This window comes from Leuciscus leuciscus, assembly GCF_965113295.1.
Source record: "Leuciscus leuciscus genome assembly, chromosome: 24".
NCBI classification, from domain to species: Eukaryota; Metazoa; Chordata; class Actinopteri; order Cypriniformes; family Leuciscidae; genus Leuciscus; species Leuciscus leuciscus.
This window is the reverse complement of record NC_138723.1, coordinates 21,940,191-21,964,850: the sequence shown is the minus strand read 5'-3', so window position 1 is coordinate 21,964,850 and position 24,660 is coordinate 21,940,191. Positions and strand designations below refer to the sequence as shown.

The following is a 24,660-nucleotide window of genomic DNA, read 5'->3' as shown; positions in this document are numbered from 1 at the left end:
ACTTCCGCGTAGGTGTTTCTCTGTGACTGGAAGTAAACTTCAACAATGGAAACTTAACTATTTATTCCGTAAATTAGTACGACACCCATTCATATATGTCCCGCCTCACGGAGTCTCATTTTAAGGTTGCTCTATATGATACTGTAGGGTAGATTAGCTGTAAACTGGTGAGATTCCCTGCAGTGATATGTTGACTGGGAATTGGATGATGGATTTCTGTGTATGTGAATTATTGGAGTGTTCGATGATCCTGGCGCTGATCGTCTTACTTTTGGTAAATGTATATCTTATTATTTTGAATATTTGTATAGATCTTATATTATTGTATTTGTTTTCTTGTTTTTCTGATTTATGTTTGCTCTTAGTGATCTATCCATGCTGTTCTTCTTCTTATTTGTTAATGAAAATGAATTTGCAATTAAATTGTTCTTATGAAATACTTGTAAATATATATATATATAGTCACACTTCTGTTGAACTTCACCGATTCATCCAGTTGAACTAGTTACTCCTTTGTGTCACACCTGTTTGTTCTTCTCTTTAGGTTGTTGTGATTGCTCATGTCAGTGCTAAGATGATAGATCAGACTCGCCATGAGAAGGAGAAGCACTATTTGACAGCAAAGGGCACAGAAGAGACTTTTCCCAGTCTGATGGACCCTCCCTCATTGGAGCTGTCTGTGGTTGTCCCTTCATACAATGAGGAACTCAGATGTGAGTTATTTTGATGATATATATATTAGGGCTGTAACGATACCCTCATGTCACGATTCGATACATATCACGATACTGAACTCATGATACGATATTATTGCAATACTCCAAGACATTAAGTAAAAGGTTAACAAAAAATGTACTGTTTATTAAAATGTTAAATTTGGTATTACATTGGGGGTGGAAATCAATATTCTTGGAATTGGTGCTCGTAACCCAATGCACAGGAAAATAGAGACACCAGAATAAAAATATTGATGAGTCTGAAGCTGAAAATACACAATTATTTTAGGCGAATAATATGCTTGTGCTCTGTCACTGACAAGATGTATTTAAAATAATGTAGGCCACTTTTTACTGGTAATGAGACATTTGGCATTATCAGGACCCACAGATATTCCCCCATTGCATTATTTTACATTCAATTCAACATTATAAACTTGAATTTTTTACTCGCACAGAAATTTTCATTTTGGGTGAACTACACACAATACATATTGTCACTATCCACGATACATATTGATGCACTTTTGTATTGCGATATATTGTGACACGATATATTGTTACACCTCTAATATATATATATATAGAGAGTTTGGGTTAAAACCCCCACTGAATCCCTATGGCTTAAAATCATTAACCTCCTCTTGGCAATAAGAGGATTTATATTGGTAATGTTTGTCTCTGTTTTATCACACAGTGCCTGCTATGATGGATGAAGCCATGGAATACCTGGAGAAAAGACAGGTGCTTTATTTTTTATTTTACATTTTTATTATGAAACAACAGGCTAGCTAGTGTCATAACTGACTTATTAGTTCTGTTTTTCTAACTAAAATGTTTGTGATAATGATTGTATTATGACATATGTACTTTAAATACACCTTTAAAAAAAGTATACATTTATAAAAGTGTAAACATATCTGAGTTCACCTATGAATCCAGGAATGATGCCACATGTTTTCTTTGAATCCTTTTGGATGTTACTGCAGACTGGTTGTTTTTACAGCATGTGTGAATTACTCACCACTATTCACCACTAGATGGCATTGCTGTAACTAAAGTGACTCTGTTTAACCCAATTTTTCCTCTTGTTGATTTTACAGAATGAGAATCCATTATTCACATATGAAGTTATTGTAGTAGATGATGGCAGCAAAGACAAAACTACAGAGGTAGTTTTACGTCTTACTGTTATTATTCATTATAATATATAACAATGAATAATATATAACAATCTAAGTGAATGCTTGATCATATGTATCCTCAGGTTGCCATGAAATACACAAAAAAGTATGGCGCACAAAAAGTGAGAGTTCTGACGTTGGTGAAGAACCGTGGAAAAGGCGGTGCAGTTAAAATGGTAATAATGCAAAAAACACCCAGTCCTCCTTGTGCGTTGTCATAAACATTTCTGATGAAATCGGCTGAAAGACAAAAACAAAGATACTGTTTCCATTCAGTTGAGAATGTGAAAAATATCATTCATTAATTATATGGCTTGATGCCTGAAGCAGTTTAAATATCTGCTCAAGCTCAGCTAAAAGTCTTATTTTGCACACACTTAGTTCAACAGTTGCTATAATGTTGTTTGTTGTTGTGTTTGTCTCTGCTCAGGGAGCACTGAGCTGTCGTGGGAAGCTCATTCTTATGGCTGATGCTGACGGAGCCACTAAATTTGCTGACATTGAAAAGGTGGAAGAAGGTCTTCAGAGCATCAGTGAGAAGCCTGTGAGACACCACTTTTTGTAAATATAAATAGACATGCAGCAAATCTCAGAATGGTTGGTATGTGGATTACATATTTGTTTGGAGCTTAACCAGGAGCTGGAGTTATCAAATTACTTGCGGACCTTTCCTTGCCAAAAGATCTCAGAGCATCTGAAAATGTTTTCCTTTTCTGTCAATGCAGGATAACATGGCGATCTCCTGTGGATCCAGAGCTCACCTGGAAGAAGAATCAGTGGCTCAGGTATTCAGTGTTTCTCAAAAATATTGGAGCATAATAGCTAATGTTCGTGGAAATTGCCAGTACTTTTGCATTTTCAATGTTCTGTTTCTTTCTGTGACAGCGGTCAATGTTCCGAACGTTTCTGATGTATGGATTCCACTTCTTGGTGTGGTTCTTTTGTGTGAGGGGGATTAAAGACACACAATGTGGATTTAAGCTCTTCACTCGTGAGGCTGCCTTGAAAACTTTCTCCAGCCTGCATGTGGAACGCTGGTAAGGACGCTTAAAAGTTGAAGAGCTTCATAATACAATGCCCCAATTATGATAAAAAAAAAAAAGAACATTACCTTTGATGTAGTGTAATATATAGCTGTTTGTGAATGTAAAACGTCTGCAAAGATCAAAGTGCACGAAAATTGGAGTTATTGTCTCCCAAAAGAAAGAACAGATTCAGAACTGCCCGTTTCGAGTCCTTAGTAATTCCGGTCTTACTTCCTGCTCGAACCTACAGTATGTAGGTTTATAACAAATTTGCATAATGCCAGCCTTTTGTCTTTATTGTATGCCTGCAATTGTCTGCTATGACCCTCCCTCAAACACTGTAGCTGTAACTGAGGCCTGGAAGTGTTTGATTTGTGTTGTCGACATGTCAATGCGCTGCAAATTCTTTTTGGATGCATTTCAAAAGAATGAGGACTTGAGCTCGAATTGATACAGTAAAACCGATACCATCTTTACTGTTTCTTATCAAGTGTTGAGGAGGCATCCGGGCTGTTTCGTTTCCAACCCATGCTTGTAAGCGGTAGGCCAATCACAACAGACTGAGTCATCTGACCAATCAGAGCAGAGTAGGCTCTCAGAAAGGAGGGGTTTAGAAAGATGGAATCTATTATCAAACCGTTTCAGACACTGTGATAAAAGAGGTCATGCTGCAGTGTATATTATGAGAAAATTGTGTTGTTGTTTTTTTGGTCTTGGATGCATAAAACCTAATGTAGACTCAAAAACTAAATTAGGAACCTTTAAAATAGCATAATAGGGGCGCTTTAAGGCATTTCTGCAACTTTTGCAAATATAGCATCAAATTCCAAAAAGCACTTTATTTACTTTTATAAGAACCTATTTTTATTTATTTCAATTTGAATTTTAACCTCTTAATAATTTTTTTTTAAATGTGTCCTACAGGGCATTTGATGTGGAACTTCTCTACATTGCTCAGTGTTTTGACATCCCTATATCAGAAGTGGCTGTTAACTGGACAGAGATTGAAGGTTTGTGCTGTCAGTTTTGAAATATAATGCACTTAAAGCATAGGCAATTAAAATAATTAATACTCTATATCTTTTTTCTAGCAGTATATGTCTAAAAAATGAAGGTTATTTCAACTATGAGGTAATGAAGACTTGTTTTATTGCACATTTAGGGTCAAAGTTGGTGCCGGTCTGGAGTTGGCTACAGATGGGCCGGGATCTAGTCTTTATCAGACTGCGTTACTTCACTGGTGCCTGGAGGCTGGAGTCTGAGAGAAAAACTCAGTAGCTGTTGTTTCTGCCAGTGTGCTGTTCGGGTCGATTGTTAAACGCACAGCCCTTTGCCACAAACGAGTGCACTGCGTACGCAATCGGTGAACAGCATTAGCATTTCATTATCACTGACCGTGCCGTGACCACATAAGGGGATTGTCCTTGTATTTTTATTTTTTTAATGTAATATTGCTGTTTTTCATGTTTTTCTTTTACAAACTATAGGTTTGGTTTTGAAATGGGGCAGATGGTTTTTGGCCAAATAAAGAAAAATTATAATCAGTTAGCGTTTCTGCATATACAACTAATTTGAAAATGTTGCACAGAACCAGATGAAGACGAAATGAGGTTTTTTTACGACACTTTTTTTTTTTTTTATTAAACAAGCTTATTTGAAAAACAAATTGATTTATGCTGAGCATCGAAGTATAATTTATTATTATATGTGGCCAAAAAAAATTATGTGGTGTGTGCTTAAAATGTGATGTTTAAAATCAGTGCCACCCAAATCCATTTTTAACACACTCATCCACACAAAAAAGGTTTAAAAACACAGTTGACCTACTGAAATGGTCCATAGCAGGGCTACAGCTAGGGTATCCGGGCGTGTGGGTTGTTCCTGTGGGTCCCCCCTCAGTTGACATTGTGGGGGCCCCCCAAAAGCAGGGGGCCTAGAATCTACACCTCCTTTTGCCCCTCTAGTGACAGCCCTGGTCCATGGTCTGGCATGTACTCAGTCCTTTTTAATGTGGTTTACACAATGGGTTGCTCTGCGCCCTGGAGAGAATATCCTGTTTATCCTCCCTTTCTCTCCACCAGGAAGGCATTTGTTCTTAGTCAGCCCCTCTATCTTGTCAGCCACTCTAAAAGATGGTGTATTTCAATATTTTCACTGATAAATTATTTTTAAAATCAGTTATTTAAGCAGCAATACATGTATTGTATTTCTCCCGTCTGCTAAGCTCTAAATATAGAGGCTCGTCAGTAATGTATATGATCATCTGCACCTTGATTGAAGAGGATCATTTTGCGGTGTCCTTTTATTGGAAGCGAATTCCCCCTGCCAAACTCATTTGATCAAAGAGAGCACTAAATATGCGAGCTGTCATTATTGGGAGTATTGTTACGTTCCCCTGCAGTTGTTGTAAACTGTGAAAATGTCAAACTTCTAGACTCTCTGTCGCCATCCTGGCTTGCGTCATTAACTGGACAAGTCACTCTACGCACACAATCGAAGTGTATCCGTCCGCGCCGAGGAGCGCAGGAGAAGTAGGGCTATCGATAAGAGCTGGCGGATCGCCAGTCTGTCACTAAATATTCTACTACTTTCTGCTTTAACTTTATCAATATTCTGCTTCCAATTTCTAAATATATAACAGGTAAATATTTAGAGAGAATAGAAATTTTAATTAACAAGTTTTTTTGTTTAGCCTAAAATTATTAATTAATTCGAAAACGGTTCGTTTTAATCACAGTGTACTGTTGTAATGACCAGGTTGTGAGTTGGGTTGACCCAAAACAATTCTCAACCCCCTCAAAGGTAAAAAGGTTGGACGGTGTCTTAAATGTACGTATTTTAACGTATACAGACAAGCTTCTGTCGCCATTAAAATATTAGAATTTAGTGACGCTCGTGATCAGAAGTTGCGTTCCCTGTAACCATAGCAACATTTGGCTGCTCGAGCGTTTCTGTTGGGATCGATATCCGACGGCAAATCGACAAAACGTACTTCTGACACTATTTATCACCTATGTTGATACAAAAACTTTATAATAGTAATTTCTGTTTGAAGCGTTTTTTTTACTTTAAAGCCCGCGAATTCCTCACAAATTCCTTTGAAATGTCGATCGCTTGAAAGTCACTGAATAATCGCACACTGGGAATGACTAAAAATGAAAGGCATGAAAACTCCAATAAAAAAAATTAAATACTTTGACACAATCACTTTCCCTTTACAACTTATGCCAAAAAGGTGCATTCACTTCCTGTAAAAAAACAAAAAAAACAGCTGTCTGCGCTTGTCATCTGTCACTGAAAGCAAATTAAAAGTGAAACACTGCTGCCCACAATGACCTGTTTTCCCTCAATAATAGGCCTGTGAGTGAGTCTCAGGCTGTTCTTTTGAACGGGACGATCCCTCTGTGTCTGACGTCCTGGGAGAGTTCCAGGAGCAGCGGATGAATTCCGCACGAAGGCGCTGAGGCTCCAGTCAGACTGACGCCGCGGCTCCATCCAAACACACGCGCTGTAGCTACACCTCCAATCGGCGCGAGATTCAGCATTCGGCTATTTTGCGGAACTACGCGGATTGTTATTCGACTTGTCACAAGAATAAGGTAATGAATAAAACGTGTTATATATATACCACTTATGGTATCATTTAGAATTCATTTCAGAACTTAAAAAGTAAAAGTTTTATAAATGATTAAAAAAATAAGGAATGACAAGTGTCTTTTTAAAACTTTTTGTCTTGACGCTGTGTTTTTTCTTTTTCACGTAACTTGTTGCTTCTCACATGTTAGTCCATATCACGCGAGGCTGCGTAAACAGACATTATGCCACTTGCTGCTTAATGATGCTGCTCCAGTGATACGTTTGTGACAGTTGTGTATACCTGGAATTCCTTTTTATATATATATATATATATAAATAAGTGCCAAATTTGAATATTTCTTAAAGCAAACAAACAAAGTGAAGTTGAGGGAAAGGATGTGTATGTGCGTTTGCGGGGGAGTTAGGTGATTAAGCCTATCTCAGCACTCAGACTGCCAGACGCCAGTTTCATAAGGACACACTGCCTTTGAGAACAGAGCAGATGTATTCACCCTCAATTGATCTGAATAGGCCTGCGCCTATTTGAAACTGAGCCATGATTTCATACGCTGCTATTATTCCTATATGGCCTCATTCATTTCATACGATTATTTGATTTAGGTAGGGTGTGTTAACACCTCTGGTATCGCATGCAATCATATTTTCAGAAGCTATTATTTGAATAGACTTGGCCAAAGATGGAAGCAAGCCTCTCTTGTTTCAAATGCTCAAACGGCATTGATTTTTAGCAGATCATTTTCTGCATCAGAAAGCCTTGACAGGAAAGGCAGAGGACGAATGGAGCAGCGAGAAACAGAAGGACTGTTGACTCCTCAATACCTCAGAAATCTCTGCATGCACTGAAGCATGATGTTGAAGATCTTACGCCCTAATAGGGTGAATCTCACAATCATATTTCACCCCAAAATCATTAAAAAAAAATATTTTGCTTAAAGAAAATGGTGCCATCTAGCTTAAAATTTGTTTTGATTTGGACATTGTTTGACATTATTTTTCATGACAATTAAGCACATTTTCTTCCTTAATTGTTATTACTGTAATGCAAAAGGTAGGCTGGGTTACTAAATGCATAAATAAAAAATAATTAATAATAATAAAGATAAAAAAAATAATTGTAAATGAATAGTTTATGCCAGTATTTTTCAAATATTTGTTAAATATTTTTTTATTTAATTTTTAAATAATAATCACACACACATCCACATACATAATATTGTGTGTGTGTGTGTGTGTGCATATATATATATATATATATATATATATATATATATATATATATATATATATATATTTACACACACAAATAATTTTTGTATTTTTTAAAAATCATTATTTTAAATTCTTTAAAAATTAAATAACTAAAAAATATTGAACAATTATATGAAAAATGCTGAAAATACTGACATAAATCATTTACAATTTATTTATTATCTTTATTATATATACAGTATATAATTATTTATGTTTATTTTAATAAATACAAATTAAAGGCAGTTAAAAATACTGACAATTTACTTATTAACATTAAATCTGACATTCTTCTTTGTTTCTTTCACCAGATAAAAACTGTTGACAGCCTGACGAAAACATCCCTGTCTGGGGGTTTATTTTACACCCAGCTGTATCTTGGCTGTAAAGTAATAAACTGAGGCTCCTGGCTTGAAGTGATATAAGACAGATCTGCCTTGCTTTTAGGAAAAAATCCAGTCCCCAGTGTCGCCCCATCCCACGATGCACTCCACCACATCCATTACTTCCCTCTTCTCCTTCACCAGTCCAGCTGTGAAAAGGCTGCTGGGCTGGAAACAAGGAGACGAGGAGGAAAAGTGGGCGGAAAAGGCTGTCGATTCCCTTGTAAAGAAGCTCAAGAAGAAGAAAGGGGCCATGGAGGAGCTGGAAAAGGCTCTGAGCTGTCCTGGCCAGCCCAGTAAATGTGTGACCATCCCTCGATCCCTGGACGGAAGGCTCCAGGTGTCCCATCGTAAAGGTCTGCCACACGTTATCTACTGCAGAGTGTGGCGCTGGCCGGATCTTCAGTCCCACCATGAGCTCAAAGCGCTGGATTGCTGCGAGTTTCCTTTCGGCTCCAAGCAGAAGGATATCTGCATCAATCCATATCATTACCGCCGTGTGGAGACGCCAGGTGGAAATCAATACGCAAACCACTTTTTCTTGTTTTCTTCCATATTGATTATAGCTTTATGCATTAGTAAAAAAATCTGTTAGTAATCTTCTTTCTCTTTTTTTTTCCAAACAGTTCTACCCCCAGTCCTTGTGCCACGTCACAGTGAGTTCAACCCCCAGCACAGCTTGTTAGCAAAGTTCCGGAATGCTTCCCTACACAACGAGCCTCTAATGCCTCAAAATGCCACTTACCCAGACTCCTTCCCTGCATTACCCTGTAGCTCGTTTTCATCATCTCCTTCCAGCTCTTTAAACCAGTCCCCCACTGCACACAGCTACCCAAACTCTCCCAGCAGTGGAACCGACCCTGGGAGCCCCTACCAAATCACAGGTCATTATTAGCAATGATTTCTCAAGCATTGACGATTTTGTATATTAGCTCTCTTCTAACTTCCTTGCATGAAATGTAGTGCCACTGAATTGCATACATTCATAAATCTTGATCATTCAAAAACTTTGTTCTCATTGCACAGCAGAGACACCTCCTCCACCCTACAGTATGATGGAGACCACTCCGTCTGAGGATGTGAAACCAGAAGAGTCCTCCAACCCCAATAAACTCATTTTTTCAGCCCCTCATAGAGGTGACACTAGACTTACTGTGCATTATGTGTGTACTTTGAAATGTGCAGTACCAGTTAAATGATGTGAACACACCTACTCATCTGTTGTTATTATTAACTGAAACTAATAAAAATAAGTTTTGTTAAGTGAAATAATGCTAAAATAAAATAAAATATAAATATTAGATGAACAATGTAAACAAAAATGAGAAATATTGATTGAAATGAATAAATGACTAAAATAAAAAAAAAGCTAAATAGAAAAAAACTAAATTAAAATAAAAATGGAAAATTCGAAATAATAAAAACTATAATAGTATATAAATAATACTAAAATAACACTACTGATTTAATAATATTATTTTATTTTATTTGAGAATAGGGAAGTCCACATCACAGCTATAATGACACCGAAACAGAGGAACGATATCATTGGAAGCATTTTCAGAACAATGTTTTTTTCCAGCTAATGAACCATAAAAACATTGACAGCCAATCAGAATCCACACGACTTAAACCTCAAGCTAATCCAGTTATAAATGAAAGACCTAACCATTGTTTTCATTTTGAAAATAGAAATGATCAGACTATATACAAGATGTGATTTTTTTTTCTTTTCTTTTTTTCTTTTACTATAAAAGCATTTTTTATTGGAATGTCCTGCTTTAAATGGTATTAGCCATGTTCTTATTCAGAGAGTATATTAATGGATCTAAGATTTTTAAAATCAGGAGAAACATTAATCTAGTCTGATGTTTCCAAACAATGAAAGTGTTGAATCACAATGGCATTTTTTTATTATATTAAAATTCATCATAAATACGGAATGAGACCTGAATACTATGAGATATGATGCATGATATTTTACGGTTTTATGAATGCCTTTTTTTACTCCAGACTTGAGGCCAGTGTGTTATGAGGAACCAGAATACTGGTGTTCAGTGGCGTATTACGAACTGAACAACAGGGTGGGTGAGACATTCCACGCCTCTTCCCGAAGCATCCTCGTGGACGGCTTCACAGATCCCTCCAACAACAAGAACCGATTCTGTCTCGGATTACTATCCAACGTCAACCGAAACTCTACCATTGAACACACTCGCAGACACATAGGCAAAGGTTTGTTTAAAGTTTTACATTTCTTTTTTTTGCATTCTTGTCTTTGTTGAGAGGTTTTGGATCTGAAATTGTTGCTTTGAGAAGATCAAGCTGATAATGGTCTTCAATCAGTTGATGCAATTCTAAAAGAAAGTAATAAAAACACACTGTTTTTATGGCGCCAGATAGTGCTGGTCAGTCAACACTGCACTTCAGGAACCCAGCGAGAAAGATAAAGTCCACACTATCCAAATGTTGGTTTTTCTCAGGGTGCTGGATGAGCGTCACTGTGCCAGTGTTGGAAAGACATTAAGCGTTGCCATAGGTTACAACAGTAACAGAGAGAAGTATGCATGCACACACACACACACACACACACACACACACACACACACCGGGCACAGAGTTCCATACTTGTGTGAGAGATCCTAGTTGGAAGAGCGCCAAGGACAACGACATAATCCAGATCAGGATGCTTCAGGAGAATGGAGATTATTAAAGTTTCCGCTTGGCACTTGATAAAACATGATGAATGCTGGGTGTGTGGATAATGATTTCTGGGATTTACCAAGTTCCAAGGTGGTGATATACTCTTTTATGTGTAGACTTTGCAGTAGTTCACAGTTGTGTTATAAAAGCCACTTTAGAATTGTTGTTATACTGTATTTTTTTAATTCTTTTTGTGGACCTGTAAGTGTATTTAGTCTCAGTTAAATGTGCAACTAGAAACATGCTTTAAACCCTTTTCTCTCTTCTGTTGTAGGTGTGCACTTGTATTACGTCGGAGGGGAGGTGTACGCAGAGTGTCTGAGTGACAGCAGTATTTTCGTTCAGAGTCGGAACTGTAACTACCAGCATGGTTTCCACCCCACCACCGTCTGCAAGATCCCGAGTGGATGCAGCCTCAAGATCTTCAACAACCAGCTGTTTGCCCAGCTTCTGTCGCAGTCGGTAAATCACGGCTTTGAGGTGGTGTATGAACTCACCAAGATGTGCACCATCAGGATGAGTTTTGTCAAGGTAAAGAGCTTTATATAGAATATGTGGCATATAATGGCATATACAGTAGCCTATACAACCATATAAACCCTATTGGGCTGCTAATAAAGGTTACGTAAACGCCATTACTATTGATTCACTAGAAAGAATTGACTCATTAGAGTCTTTCCTTTGGGAACCAGTCTACACTGGTTGTGCTGAATGCGTTTGATTCACTTAAAAGAACCAGCTCATAAAAGTCCTTGGTTTACAATGAGAATCAGTCTACACTGGTTGCGCTAGATGCGTTTGATTCACTTTAAAGAACCGTCTCATAAAAGTCCTTGGATTGGGAATGAGTCTACACTGGTTGCGATAGATGCGTTTGATTCACTTTAAAGAACCGTCTCATAAAAATCCTTAGATTGGGAATCAGTCTACACTGGTTGCGCTAGATGGGTTTGATTCACTTTAAAGAGCCATCTCATAAAAGTCCTTAGACTGGGAATCAGTCTACACTGGTTGCGCTAGATGCGTTTGATTCACTTTAAAGAACCGTCTCATAAAAGTCCTTGGATTGGGAATGAGTCTACAATGATTGAGCTGTATGCTTTTGATTCAATTAAAAGAATTGCCTCATAAGAGTCATTCATTTAGGAATCGGGCTACACTGGTTGTGCAGTATGCTTTTGCTTTTGATTCACTAAAAAGGACAGTCTTATTAGATTTATTTGTTCAGAAATCAGTCTACACTGGTTGCATTTTTTAATTCAGTAGTGGTCCCATGTCGATTAAGTAGGCTAGTGTATAACTATGAAACTCTGTCAGAGAATTTTAGAAAGGTGTTTTTAGTTACGTTTTTAGAAAGAATTTTAGTACCAAACAGTTCTACGTACAAGAATTTTAAATAGAACCAAATAAGGACCTGTTCTCGATACCCAAACCTAAACTCTATTCTCTTTTTCCTCAGAAAATGCTCAAATCTGCTTGATTTTATAGTTTATTCTAAATATAAATATAATAATATACAGTATTTTATATAAGACTCAAGTCTGTGAAGTTTATTACCTCCAACAACAAGGTTAAAAAGTTGCTGTTAAGGACTATCGCAAATACAGAGTTCATAAACGTCAATCACAAGCCAACAGCTCTCTAGGTGGTTAGCAGTTTCAAATAGAAAATCTTCTAAGTGTTGCTATGCAAATGTAATATGTAGTTATTCTAGTCTTTGGCTTGCTGTTTTATTGATGTTGCTCTGCCAAAACACTGCAGATCCCATAGCTCTGGAGTTCTTCTGTTACCGACTGATACGACATGCGCAATATTCCCAGCTTGATTTATGCAGACACATAACAAATTGTTTGTGATTATTTCTGTTAAAATACTTTATGAATGACATGCAAATTAGTTTTTGGAACTAGTTTTTGGAAAACTAGTATGCATTTATTTTTGCAATTCCTTTAAAACATGTTTCGTGCTTAAGATGTTTTGTAAAGATGCTCAAGTATTGAGGATCAAATGTCTCCTCTTCTCAGGGCTGGGGAGCCGAGTACCACCGTCAGGATGTCACCAGCACCCCCTGCTGGATAGAAATACACCTGCACGGGCCCCTGCAGTGGCTGGACAAAGTTCTGACCCAAATGGGCTCCCCACACAATCCTATTTCCTCTGTGTCCTAATGCATTACAGGACAAGGGGAATATAGTTCCCCAAAAGACTTTCATAGCAACCCAAGACACATAAAGCTCTCTCTCTGTCTTTTCAGTGGATGTTTATGGTACTGGCATAGAATCAGCCAGGAAATATCATGCTGTTAAATAAGCAGCTGTGTGGTTATTTAAGTGTTGCATTGTTTAAAAAAAACAAAAAACTTTGCTGTTTCACAGTATATAGTAGCTGAGACCAATTCAGATTGAATCGCTGTATTAGGAAGCCAAAGAAGTATGTTAGTAGGCAGGTACTTGTTCTGGAAATGTTGAAATATTTGTGTCATATTTGTGCCTTCTATAACATTTCATGTTGTTGTTTTTTTTTCACTCGCGTTAGCTTTCTTGTTTTTGTAATACAAAAACCTCTCTTATATTTGTGCCTGATTATTTTATGTCCCGAACACAAATATGAAATATCAGAAGTCAAAAAATCCACCTAATTTGTATTAATGCAATTAAAGTTTTAAAACTACAGGTTATCAATTTTCACAAGATCAGTAAAAACTTCCTTTGCTTATTGAAGGATTTGCTTATCATTTGCCCCATCTTTAAAATAATAAAGCTGATTGAACAATTCTGTGTGTATGCTGTGTCTTTCAGCTACACTGTCAAGATGTGGCTAAAAAGGTCAAACTAAATTGTAGCTTTCATTGATGACATTATGATGACATTAACAAACATTACAGATTAGATAAAGATCTCAAAAAATGAATTTCTACAGCTGCCGTTTCATATTTTCTCTCATTAATTTAAAAATACTAAATGGCACAAATGAGGCTAGGATGGCTAGTCAAACGCATTATTAATATACAGAAGATTTAGCTGCCAATTCGTTTCATGATATCAACGAGCTTGATGATGACAGCAGTATTTTAGATCGATCGGGTCCTTGTCAAACATCCCAGTTTTCAGAATGCAGTGTTGATAGTCTTCACACCATCAAGGACAGCTGCAGGTCACACATATAGAATATTCCCCATTTTGAATTTCTGTGAAATTGTGAGCGCATTAAATCCTCAACAGGATGAGTAAAGCATCTGCAGACTTCAGAAGTTGTGCTGTGTTTGAGGCCGATTCTGTGTGGTCAGTAAACGCTGCTGCTGCTGAAGGAAGCTGATGACTTCTGGACTCCTCAGAAGAGACTGAAACCCCAAAACAACATAACATCAGCTAATGCTAAGTCACTTTGCTAAGAAAGAATATTCAGGTAATATACATATTAATGACATTTGTCACATATAAAATATGCAGAGATATACAAATCAGTCAATTAAAAGTAAAAAAAAAAAATGGAAGCTAGGAAGAAAAAATCAAATGAAACCACAGTATATATATATATATACACACACACACGTATATATACACACACAGACATATAATATATATATAAATATAATAATATATATACATAAACAAAAACTTTTGTTAGATTCAATTTGACAGGACTAATATATATACTACATAGCATATATATATATAGTATTTTTGTACTGCACATAATTTAACATTAACATTTAACCTTTTTGATTTTGAAATAAATTGATTAATATTAAGAAAAAGAAACTTAATTCAAATATCATTTTCCAGGATTTTTTTTTTTTTTTTTACATGGCTACATGAATTATTCATTATCTACTCTAATACCCACACACCTCTGCACCCACTGCATTAGGTTACCAGGGGGTGTACGAGTAAAAATACTCTAGCTCAATAAAGTGTTTTAATGCACTCACCAGTCTCTTCTGGTTCAGCACCTGCTCAATGAGGGAGGGTCTGGCTGGTCGGTCTCCTATGGTACCCAGCCGTTGCTTAGTAACGGACACGGGCCTCTCCTCCGTACCCTCCTACACATCACGAAAGACAAAACAGTTTGAAATTTTGAAATTAAGCTTATAAAGTTGGGACCTTAAACTGAGACTGTTGTTTGTCCAAACGATTCTTACGTCTAGTTTTCCAGTTGACATGGCCTGGTCGCTTTTCTTCTTCTTATACTTGTCCTTGTACATTTTATTCCGGTGTTTTTTGCACATCCAGGGTTTCCTGGCTTTGGCCACCTGAGTCGTGGTCTCCGTGCAGCCGTCATAGATGCAGGTCTTGGACACGTTCTCGCTCTCTCCGGACGTCTCGTCGTCGTTGAGCTCGTCGTCTCTCGCCTCCAGCACGTCGCTCTCGTCGCCCGGGTCTTCCGCGTCGTACGGGAAGTTCTCCTGGTCGGACGGGGTGGTGGTGCTGCTCTCCGCGGGTGCGGGGGTTTGGCTGTCTTTACCCGTGTTTGCTAAACTAATATGAACGCTGTCGTTCATGTTTGTCGAGTCTCACCTGTCATTCAACTATACGGACCAGACTTGGCACAGAATACTTTAGTTTAAAACGAATTTTATCTGTCTGTCATTAAAATACCGCATTGTAAATTGCAGTAACCCAATAAATATAATATACCAGCATAAAAACGGAGGAAAGGAATATGAGCTTTAAAGGAGGTCACTACAAAAACAAAACAGTCATGGCCGCTGCAGAAAGAGACTCGCCTGTGTGTGTGTGTGTTTGTGTGAATCAAATGGACGTTTCGCCCTCTACCGGCACCAAACTGCGATGCAGATTCATAGATACTCCCAATTCACTGGCCCTAAACTACATTTTCATAATGTAGGCGACACTTAAATATATGAATGTCATTGCATTAGATAACAAAATATCAAACTAAATGGCAGACGATAGCGCAAAAAGCCAACATGGTCTACTCCGCTTATGGAGAGCATTCTGACATCGTATCCCTGTGTGGTGTGTGGCAATCTGTACTGTCTGTCCCCAACAAATAGGCTACCAGAATACATCTCAAGTTCAAGTAAGGAACCATCAAACCCAGCACATAACTGCTGAGATCTCTAAAGCGTTGGGATCTCAGCTCTAGTCTCTAGTTTCTTTCCAACAGCTGTCAGACTTCTTAGTAAACACTCCTAATAACCATATCACTCCTCTGTGTTGGATCGATGTTTGGGTGTTGTATTGCAGATTGAATTTTTTATATGCATCGTCCATTGCAAATAGTATCTATTAGTTCAAATACATAAAATTGTTCTATTGTGTTTTACATGAAAGCCCCTTTCCGCCACATAAGAAAAAAAAAGGTAAATAATGACATGGAAACTTTTTTTTAATCATAATTGATTTTAATTGACAACTTTTTGATGTAACAATTATGACTTTGTCTCAATTCTGACTGTCGGTTTCAACATTAGCTCATAATTACAACTTAGTTTGTCATAATTTTGACATTTTATGTCATAATTATGACAGTATCTTATAATTTTTACTTTATGTCATAATTATAAATTTACCAAAGCATGTATTTTCTTCTTCTCAAGGTTCAAGGTATTTTATTGTCATTGTGTGCATGTTGACACATGAGAACGAAATATTTACTCAGGACCAGTAGCGTAATAAAAAAAAAAACATACAATAAAGTTAAATATAGTTTAATAGACTACATTTAGAAATAACTTAGTAAACTAAAAATACCTGAAAAGTAAAACCTATTTAATAAATAACTAGCTGCAAGTTTTTAAAAGCAGTGCATTAAATTCACTTATAAAGCAGAGCATCATTATGACAAGGCAAAGTGAATAAGAGGTATAAATGATAAGGAGAGATCAGTCACTAAGGCAGGGATTTCATAAGTCTCACAGCCTCTATAAATGCAAATAGTATTCTTATGTGGCAGACATGGGGTTCCAGTTTTATTCTGTTCTGTTTTGTTCTAAAAAAGCCAAGAACAAAATTAAAAAAAAATTAAGACAAAGTATTTGGACATTTTCTGGTTATCAAACATTAGTGGACCCTGTCCATTAGTGTGACCTGTGTGAACTTGAGTGAAACTGGCTTCATAAAAATCACTATAAGTTGGTTAAAAGTGCATGCAAAAGTGAAGATCTATTTTTGCTATATTTTATTAATTTATAATGCAATGAAATGTATTTGTAAGAGTGCAGTTTCCAACTAGCATTCAAATAAAAATCATCAAAAATAAAAAAATCTGCATAATTTTTATCAAGCTAATATAATAATATAAAATATATTTTTATTTCACTGTTTTTAATGCATTTTAACCAATGATTTTTCTGTTCTGTAACTTTTTTTGCATGGTGAATGAAAGACATGTTTCTTATGCATATTTTATGAGCAAATCAGATTTTATTCAAGCCTTCCAAGAGATGACATGTTGTATTCTATTATAAAGGATATAATACTTATGTATATGTAAGTGTAATCATATTGTCAAATATATATATTTTTTAAATATGAGAGACAGTATGGCAGCTTTTCTATTTACAGTTCATTATGTATGTTAACATTTTTCCAAAATCGAAATACAAGGCCTTTATGACAATGCTTCAATTCAGTCCATCTGGAGGATCTTCTGTGGGTCTACATTTTTACACAGTTGTTTTATACTGTTGACAGAATTATTTCATGTAAAACCTCAACTTAATAATGAAACTGATAATGAAATTGATAATAATGATAAATGTTTAATTATACAACAAATTTACCTCTAAAATATCTCTACATTTCTAGTTTATCAGTACATTCAGACATGTGTGTGATCCTTCTGTCTCTCTCTGCTGTCAGGACAGCGAGGACACCGTGGATCTCTGTGAGGAAACACTGCAGATCTCCATGTTAGTGAAGGAGCTCCCGGCCTCACTGCTGCATTCTGGGTATGAAGAACTAGAGGATATGATGTTTTTCAGCCTGTGGAGAGCAATGATCAACAGGGTAAGCAGGAAAAGCAGCAAGCTGAGGAAGATGGAGACGTAGATGTACACATTGGCAGTTCGTCCATATGAAGCAGCGGCCGCCTCGGTAGAAACAGACGTAGGGCTGAACCTCAGGAAACTCTCGCTGTTTACTCTAGTACCATTCATCTCCTCCACCGACCCATCCATCCCAGACATACCTGATGGATTTGGGAATCTGTTGGGAAGATAGGATAGATTAGGATAGATCAATTATTATTAAAAACCTCAGGGGTTAGGATTGTGTGAACATATGATCATACAGAAGATATTTGAAAGTATTACTGGACACATTAATGTTGTTCCATTACCACTAATTGTAATCATAATAGTTAATATAGGTAATTGTAATTAATACTTTTTTTAATCATTATATTATATTATATTATATTATATTATATTATATTATATTATATTATATTATATTATATTATATTATATTATATTATATTATATATGTTATGTTATATTACAATATTACAATATTAAAATACAATACCTATTTTTATAATTTGTTTATTATTAAATAATTCATTTTAATTTAAATTTTATATAATATTTATAATTTATAATCTGAAATGCACTTTCTGTAAAGCTGCTTTGAAACAATATGTATTGTGAAAAGCGCTATACAAATACATTTGAATTGAATTGAATTGAATAATTAAATAATATATTAGACTAATACTATAATATACAATTTATTTTATATATATATTAGGATTAGGATTATGTGAATATATGATTGAAATCTTAGATTAGATATTTGAAAGTATTACTGGACATTTTAATTTCCCATTCACACTAATGGCCTACTGCAGCATTGATAGGTCAAACTTTAATATGTTTATTACATTTATGAAATATTTAATAAATTATAAATGGGAACGAACAACAATTTATTAAATATTGAAATGTATTTATATAAATATACATTATTTATATATATATAAAATTGCGATAAATCACATCTAACATAAAAGTTTGTATATATATGTGTGTGTATGCATATATACACATATATTTTATGTTAGATTTAATTAATTACAAATCATTTATTTGATGGCACTAATAATAATATAATTTGAATAAATACTGAACATTTATTATAATATTGTTTTTGAGAATATCTTACACCCGTCAAACTATTTTTTTCCATGACATTTTTCCAAGTGCAACAGTGCCCAATCTGTTGTCTTACACTTCCTTTTATTCATCTAACAGGCCAGTCATATTTAATGAGTTGAGCCACCAGAGTTCACTGACTATTTCCTTTTCTGACCTCTGTCTTTGATGAATGTTGAATTTTTACTGTTCAGAAAAAAACAACAACAACCAGAACACTTAAATACTTCAGATTGAATGTGAAGAGGATGATAATCACATTTAATTATGCTTTTTGTATCCAGGCAACCTGCATATCAGTGGGCTCATAAGCTGGTGCAGCTTGTTGTTAGGCCATCGCCGGTCCATTAGGACTTTGGGGTTAGTCACACTGGCTCAGTGGTGCACACAGAAGGTCAGTCTGTTGTTTACACAGCCTTCGTACTCACACCTCATGAATAATAGATTGAGAGGTGCCTGAGCAGGAAAATGTCACAGAGTTTCCGAATTTACAACATGCCAAATCATTTGTTTGACAGGCTGTCGGTATCAACAGTGGGGTTTTACAAAGCTGGTTTATTTGTGGTCTAAATCTGATCTATAATTGGAAGCTTACCAACAAACATTCAGCATTGAGCATAAAAGTCTTTCATATTTATAAGCTCATATGACAGACAGCGTTACATGATTCACATTTAGTTCTTCCCAAGAGACGAGCACAATTTGGTGGAGGTCACCTCAGCTGTGCGAGAATCCTTTTCATACCAATCCATAAGAGAGCATGTGTGCATTAGTGTGTAAATGAGCTGCAAATGAGCTGTCACCATCTGATTTCAAGACACTATGTGACTTTTTATTATGTGTTCTTTCACATTCATAGTTCTTAATCATTGGATGATTCAAGAATATGATGCATGCATTCTTTTTTTATCAACACTTGAATGTGCGTAAGTTTCATTAAAAAAAGCTGAACAAAAAGCTGAGAAAATCTACTTTTTTTTCAAAGACTACAGCGTGCATATGATTTTTTTTGCTTGTTTCTGCTCCTAATTTGCCTGTGTTGATCCAGAGATTCTTTACTCTTTCAGAAGATGCGTAGTAGCGTAATGGTAAGCCAGGAAATTCCATCAATGGCTGGGAGGCATAGTCAAATAAATGACAGAAAATTCTGTCAATGGCAGGAAAGGGTTCAATTTGATGGTAAAACTAGTTCTGTTTCATTCCTCCTGACCGCCAGAGATGGTGCTATATTAGTGGATAATCACAGCGCCAGCCAGATAGGTTGAAAAACATATACCAATGAAGTCACGTAGTGATGTGAGCTGAGCTGAGGGAATATATTCTCATCGTCAAGAGCAGCTTTCCAAAAGCAGCTCATTTTTCGTCCTCCCAAGCTGTGATGATGCGTTTTGCATTGGAGTAAATTCATACTGGATTTTCTCTTTACAATTTTTGGTGAGAATTTTATTTTGCTTACTGTATGGTGTCAGTTACCTCACGGTTCTATCCTGAGGCGTGTCACCATGCTGTTCACTAGCTTTTCTGAGCGAATTTTGTGTTTTTGACGGTGTTTCGCATTTTACTTTGACTTGTACTATCTGTCCAATGATCTTAACCATGGGTGTTCGGTCGAATTTGGAGACCAAACTCTATTTTCTCTGTTCCTCGCGGTTCATCCGGAGGGATTTTGCTATCACTCCTAGTGGTTGTATCCAGAGGGTTTCTAATTATCACAGTTCAAATGGCGTATCACTCAATTTCTATTGCCTTCCTACTGAATTGCAAGCTCTGTCCTAATGAGCTTCTTCCTGACAATAGGCATGATCTCTGCCCATCATGCCTGGGTGTTCAGCATCTGAAGGAAGCACTTAAGGACCCATGCCCGCATAGTAGCGGGACTGGACCACAACCAGGATGCTAGTGTTTTGCAAGCAGATCTGACTTTGCAGCAGAGAGCTCAAAAGTGCCACGCCTCAGCAGCTGCTGGTTTAAGAAAAAACCTAGTGTTAGTGGTAGTCTTTTGGCTGGGCACCTGTTATCAAGGAAAGTTGCTTGCCTTTCTTTAGACATGAAACGTCTCTTGCAAAACCTCCAACCAGCAGACTCAGTTCTTACTGCTGCTGTGGCTCCCAAAGAGGACGCTCACTCACAATCATCTAGCATAGAGCCTACCTGACACCCTCTACTACACAAAGCCCCCACCTTGATGCTATGCCTGCATGTGCTTCCAACACACATTTCCAGGATCATCTTCCCACTAAAGTTTCTGAGCTGCAGGACAAGCCAGTGGGATCTACGGTAGCTGGTGGTTCTGGTGAGGGCTCTCTTCATTCTTCAGGGACTGCTCCACCCCCGGTGGATGACACATTGGAAGTGCTTCGGATGGCAGTGACCCATCTTGGTCTTGATGACTGCCCTGCACATACTCTTCAGTTTATGGCCAAAAGGCATTCCAAGACTGCTCGCACTCTGGCTTCAATGGCAGAATCTGAATCCATTGAAGTGCGGAGTGTACCTGAAGTCGAACCGCCGGTTGCTGCACTGGTGGTGTCACCAGACGAAGCACTGCGAGGTAACATCCAATGACCTAGTGCTCATTGTGGCTGTATAGATTCCTTTCTGAAGAAAACGTATGAGTCAGCTGACTACATCACTCGGGCTGAGAACACTGTCTGCCAACTAATTTTGCTGCTTCCAACTCTTTGGAGTCTGCAGAGGTTGATCGCTCTGTCCCATGTTTGCCTTACTGGCTATGGGGCACGTGACAGAGAACTTGGCTCTTTCACGGCAACGCTCTTGACTGCTCGCTTACAGGTATGGCTTGCTCTGGCCAGATTGCCGGAGGATTGTAAAAAGACCTTGAGGGATCTACCCATCGTTCCTGGACATCTTTTTGATCCCGATGTATCTGAGGTGTTGAAAAGACTCATGAAGATGTCTGCGACCACTCAGCAGCAAACACAGGTGCAGCGTACCCCAAATTTTAGAATGCCAACAGGACCTGCTCATCGGCGTTACATGCCTGTACAACCATGTTTTCGCTGTGACTGACTTCAGGGCCAGAAGTGATTTCCGAGTTCTGGTGATTTTGATGATGCATCGCCCCCATAGTAGTCCAGCCCCCTGCCGTTCTCCAGAGGGGTCCATGTCAGCGTCCCCCCACAACTTCAATAGGCCGAAACTTCAAGATACCTGAGATACTAGGGCTGGTGGTCGGACGTTTTACAACACATCATCTGAGTTGCTGGGAGAGCACAGTGTCAGACCCTTGAATCTTGGCGACATTGTCCAACGGTTGTCGATGGATCACATCAACCTTTGGGAGATGTGTGCTGGCCTTAAGACATATCCTTCCGGGTCTGGCGGGGAGCCACGTGCTTGTACATTCGGGCAACATGTCAACGGTTTTTAATCTGAACCACCAGGGGGGCACAAAGTCAGAGAGCTTTTTGCGGCTCACTCACAATATCCTCATCTGGTCACTTCCATGGTTTGCATCACAAAGGGCTGCCTATCTGCCAGAGGTAGTCAATCATGCTGCAGATGCTCTGTCCAGGAATTGAATAGATCAGGGTGAGTGTGAGGCTCCAGCCGAATGTATTTCAGGACATTTGGCAGGAGTTCGGTATGGCGGAAGTAGATCTCTTTGCTTTAGAAAACACGACTCACTGCCCGTTGTGGTTTGCCCAGATGGAAGCGTCCAGTCCATTGGGGCAGGACGCACTGTCACACAATTGGCCAGATTGTCTTCTGAATGCTTTTCCTTCGATTCCTCTGTTATGGGAGACACTTCACAGGATTGCTCAGGGCAGACACAGGGTACTTCTATCTAAGCAGAGGCAGTCATGATGGGTTGTTGAGGTTATTGCTTTGACCTATAATAAGGCTGAAATGAGTCGTCATCAATTTCATTCTCATTTCCGGTTAGATACTTACATAGCCTATGGTCTTCATTAGCTGCCATTGAACAACATCTACTTTGATCCGCCCTAAAACACTGTAGTTGTCTCTTAGACTGGAAGAGTTTGGTTCGTCAAGAAGACTGTTTTCTGTGCTGCAAATCTACTTTGCGTGCACTTCTAAAGGATGAGGACTTTCTCTAGAATTGATATGGAAACACAGATGCCATCGTTCATATCACTGTGTATCGAACGTTGAGGAAGCCTCCGAAGCTGAAATTCAGATTTTTCCATTTCCGAAACGCACTGTAAGTGATATACCAATCACAACAGACTGTGCCATCTGACCAGTCGAAAAGGGGGGGATTAGAGAGACAGAATCTTCGAACAAATCGTTTTCAGACTCTTTGAGAAATTAAGTGATGTGCACTGTATATTATGAGAAAATTAAAGTGATCTTGGATGCATGTAAACCTATTGTAGGAGACCTCCAAAACAAAATTAGGAACCTTTAAAATAGCATAATAAGGGCACTTTAATGCATTTGACCAAATGAGACCTTATTGTAAAGTGTTACCATATTAATTTAAAGAGTTGCAATTTTGCAAATCACTGTAACATTTCTCACGGTGTTCAGAATTTGTTTTTGAGAACCCTAAAAATTGTACATTATGCTGGACAAAACAAGTGAAGTATTTTTAGGCTGCGGTTCAGCTCACAACACTAAAACTTGCTATTTGTTTGTCCGCTGGCATATTTCAGTCCCCTAAGCTTCATTGTGTGAGACGACAGTCGTCTGAGCCACATCAAGCCCTGAAAGCCTGTGGTTAGAGTCTCATAAAGAGTCATGAGTTGTGAGATGAATTCGTCTGCAGAAGCAAACGCTAGAAGACATGCAGCAACAAAGGGGAATCAATTTTATTTTCCTGGACATTTTCTTCAGTCAACTTTAACGTTCCCCTCAGCTTTTCAATTTATGAGTGAGATGTGAATCCCTGCGGCAATATAAATCATTCAATCCCTCTTGTGGTTTGCCTGCAATTTCAGGAGAAGTTCAGCAGGTCATTTCAGTGTGTGGCTCTAATCTCTGTTTATGGAATTCTGTTTAGGGAAGCTTGTGGAAGGAGAATTTGGCTATTAAGAAAATGACTCAAAACATAAAGCACCACAGAGGATGTCAATGAACGAGGGGAGCGGGGGATGGCGAAACAGAGAGGGATTTAGAAAAAGACATTTGCAGTGACTGGAATGACTGATGACTATCCATTGTGACTTACCACAGGCAGATTTATCTTTTTATATCACTTACTATACGATAACATAAGATTAAGCACATTTTAATGACACATTTAAGTCAGTTTGAATATCAAATACTCCATGGCACCACAGACACTTGAGTTTTTTCACATTCAAATTGAAAATAACTTCAACTTTTATCTTTTTTCTGAGTAATGAACATTGACAAGGAGATATTCTGACCTTTCTGATGCAAAAAAGAGTCGTCGGCACTAAATCACACAGCTGTCCGTCGTGCTCATCTCTTGGTCCTGGAGTGAATTCCTTATGGGATTCCTTAAGCTATAACACACGCTGAAATAGATGCCACTCGTGTTTGTACTAAGAGTGAGAGGAAGCAGCGTATCTGAATGCGCTCGGTCTGGTGGGCTGATTCTCAACAGTGGGCTGGATATCGACTGTCCAGCTGTTGTACTCTGAATCCCCCTCCCTCTCCGCTTCATTCCTATCATCTCTCTCCCTTTCTTGTCCCCCTCTCATCTCATTGACGTCTCCTCGGTTTCTTTAGCAG

The 24,660-nt window shown here is 37.7% G+C and overlaps 4 protein-coding genes across 5 annotated transcripts; 2 read left to right on the top strand and 2 right to left on the bottom strand.

Annotated features, from left to right (window-relative positions):
- Positions 1-11: 11 nt before the first annotated feature.
- alg5 (ALG5 dolichyl-phosphate beta-glucosyltransferase) lies at positions 12-4,469 on the top strand. The gene is made up of 10 exons (XM_082158313.1): positions 12-274; positions 545-713; positions 1,414-1,460; positions 1,820-1,888; positions 1,984-2,076; positions 2,331-2,444; positions 2,626-2,685; positions 2,786-2,937; positions 3,850-3,935; positions 4,088-4,469. The coding sequence occupies exons 1-10, from the start codon at positions 188-190 to the stop codon at positions 4,201-4,203; spliced, it is 993 nt and encodes a 330-aa protein (XP_082014439.1). The 5' UTR covers positions 12-187; the 3' UTR covers positions 4,204-4,469.
- A 1,910-nt stretch (positions 4,470-6,379) lies between these two features.
- On the top strand, positions 6,380-13,425 carry smad9 (SMAD family member 9). 2 transcript variants are annotated; one of them, XM_082158312.1, is made up of 7 exons: positions 6,380-6,524; positions 8,082-8,665; positions 8,780-9,037; positions 9,183-9,290; positions 10,167-10,388; positions 11,131-11,387; positions 12,881-13,425. In XM_082158312.1, the coding sequence occupies exons 2-7, from the start codon at positions 8,254-8,256 to the stop codon at positions 13,022-13,024; spliced, it is 1,401 nt and encodes a 466-aa protein (XP_082014438.1). In that variant the 5' UTR covers positions 6,380-6,524; positions 8,082-8,253; the 3' UTR covers positions 13,025-13,425. The 2 variants fall into 2 exon arrangements, with proteins under 2 accessions (XP_082014438.1, XP_082014437.1); XM_082158311.1 differs by having other exon boundaries at positions 9,180-9,290.
- A 52-nt stretch (positions 13,426-13,477) lies between these two features.
- rfxap (regulatory factor X-associated protein) lies at positions 13,478-15,599 on the bottom strand. The gene is made up of 3 exons (XM_082158315.1): positions 14,998-15,599; positions 14,788-14,898; positions 13,478-14,196 (listed from the first exon to the last, which is right to left on the bottom strand). Exons 1-3 carry the CDS (start codon positions 15,355-15,357, stop codon positions 14,101-14,103), a joined length of 567 nt encoding a protein of 188 aa, XP_082014441.1. The 5' UTR covers positions 15,358-15,599; the 3' UTR covers positions 13,478-14,100.
- A 1,970-nt stretch (positions 15,600-17,569) lies between these two features.
- sertm1 (serine rich and transmembrane domain containing 1) lies at positions 17,570-24,660 on the bottom strand. The gene is made up of 2 exons (XM_082157046.1): positions 24,333-24,660; positions 17,570-18,028 (listed from the first exon to the last, which is right to left on the bottom strand). The coding sequence occupies exon 2, from the start codon at positions 18,007-18,009 to the stop codon at positions 17,680-17,682; it is 330 nt and encodes a 109-aa protein (XP_082013172.1). The 5' UTR covers positions 18,010-18,028; positions 24,333-24,660; the 3' UTR covers positions 17,570-17,679.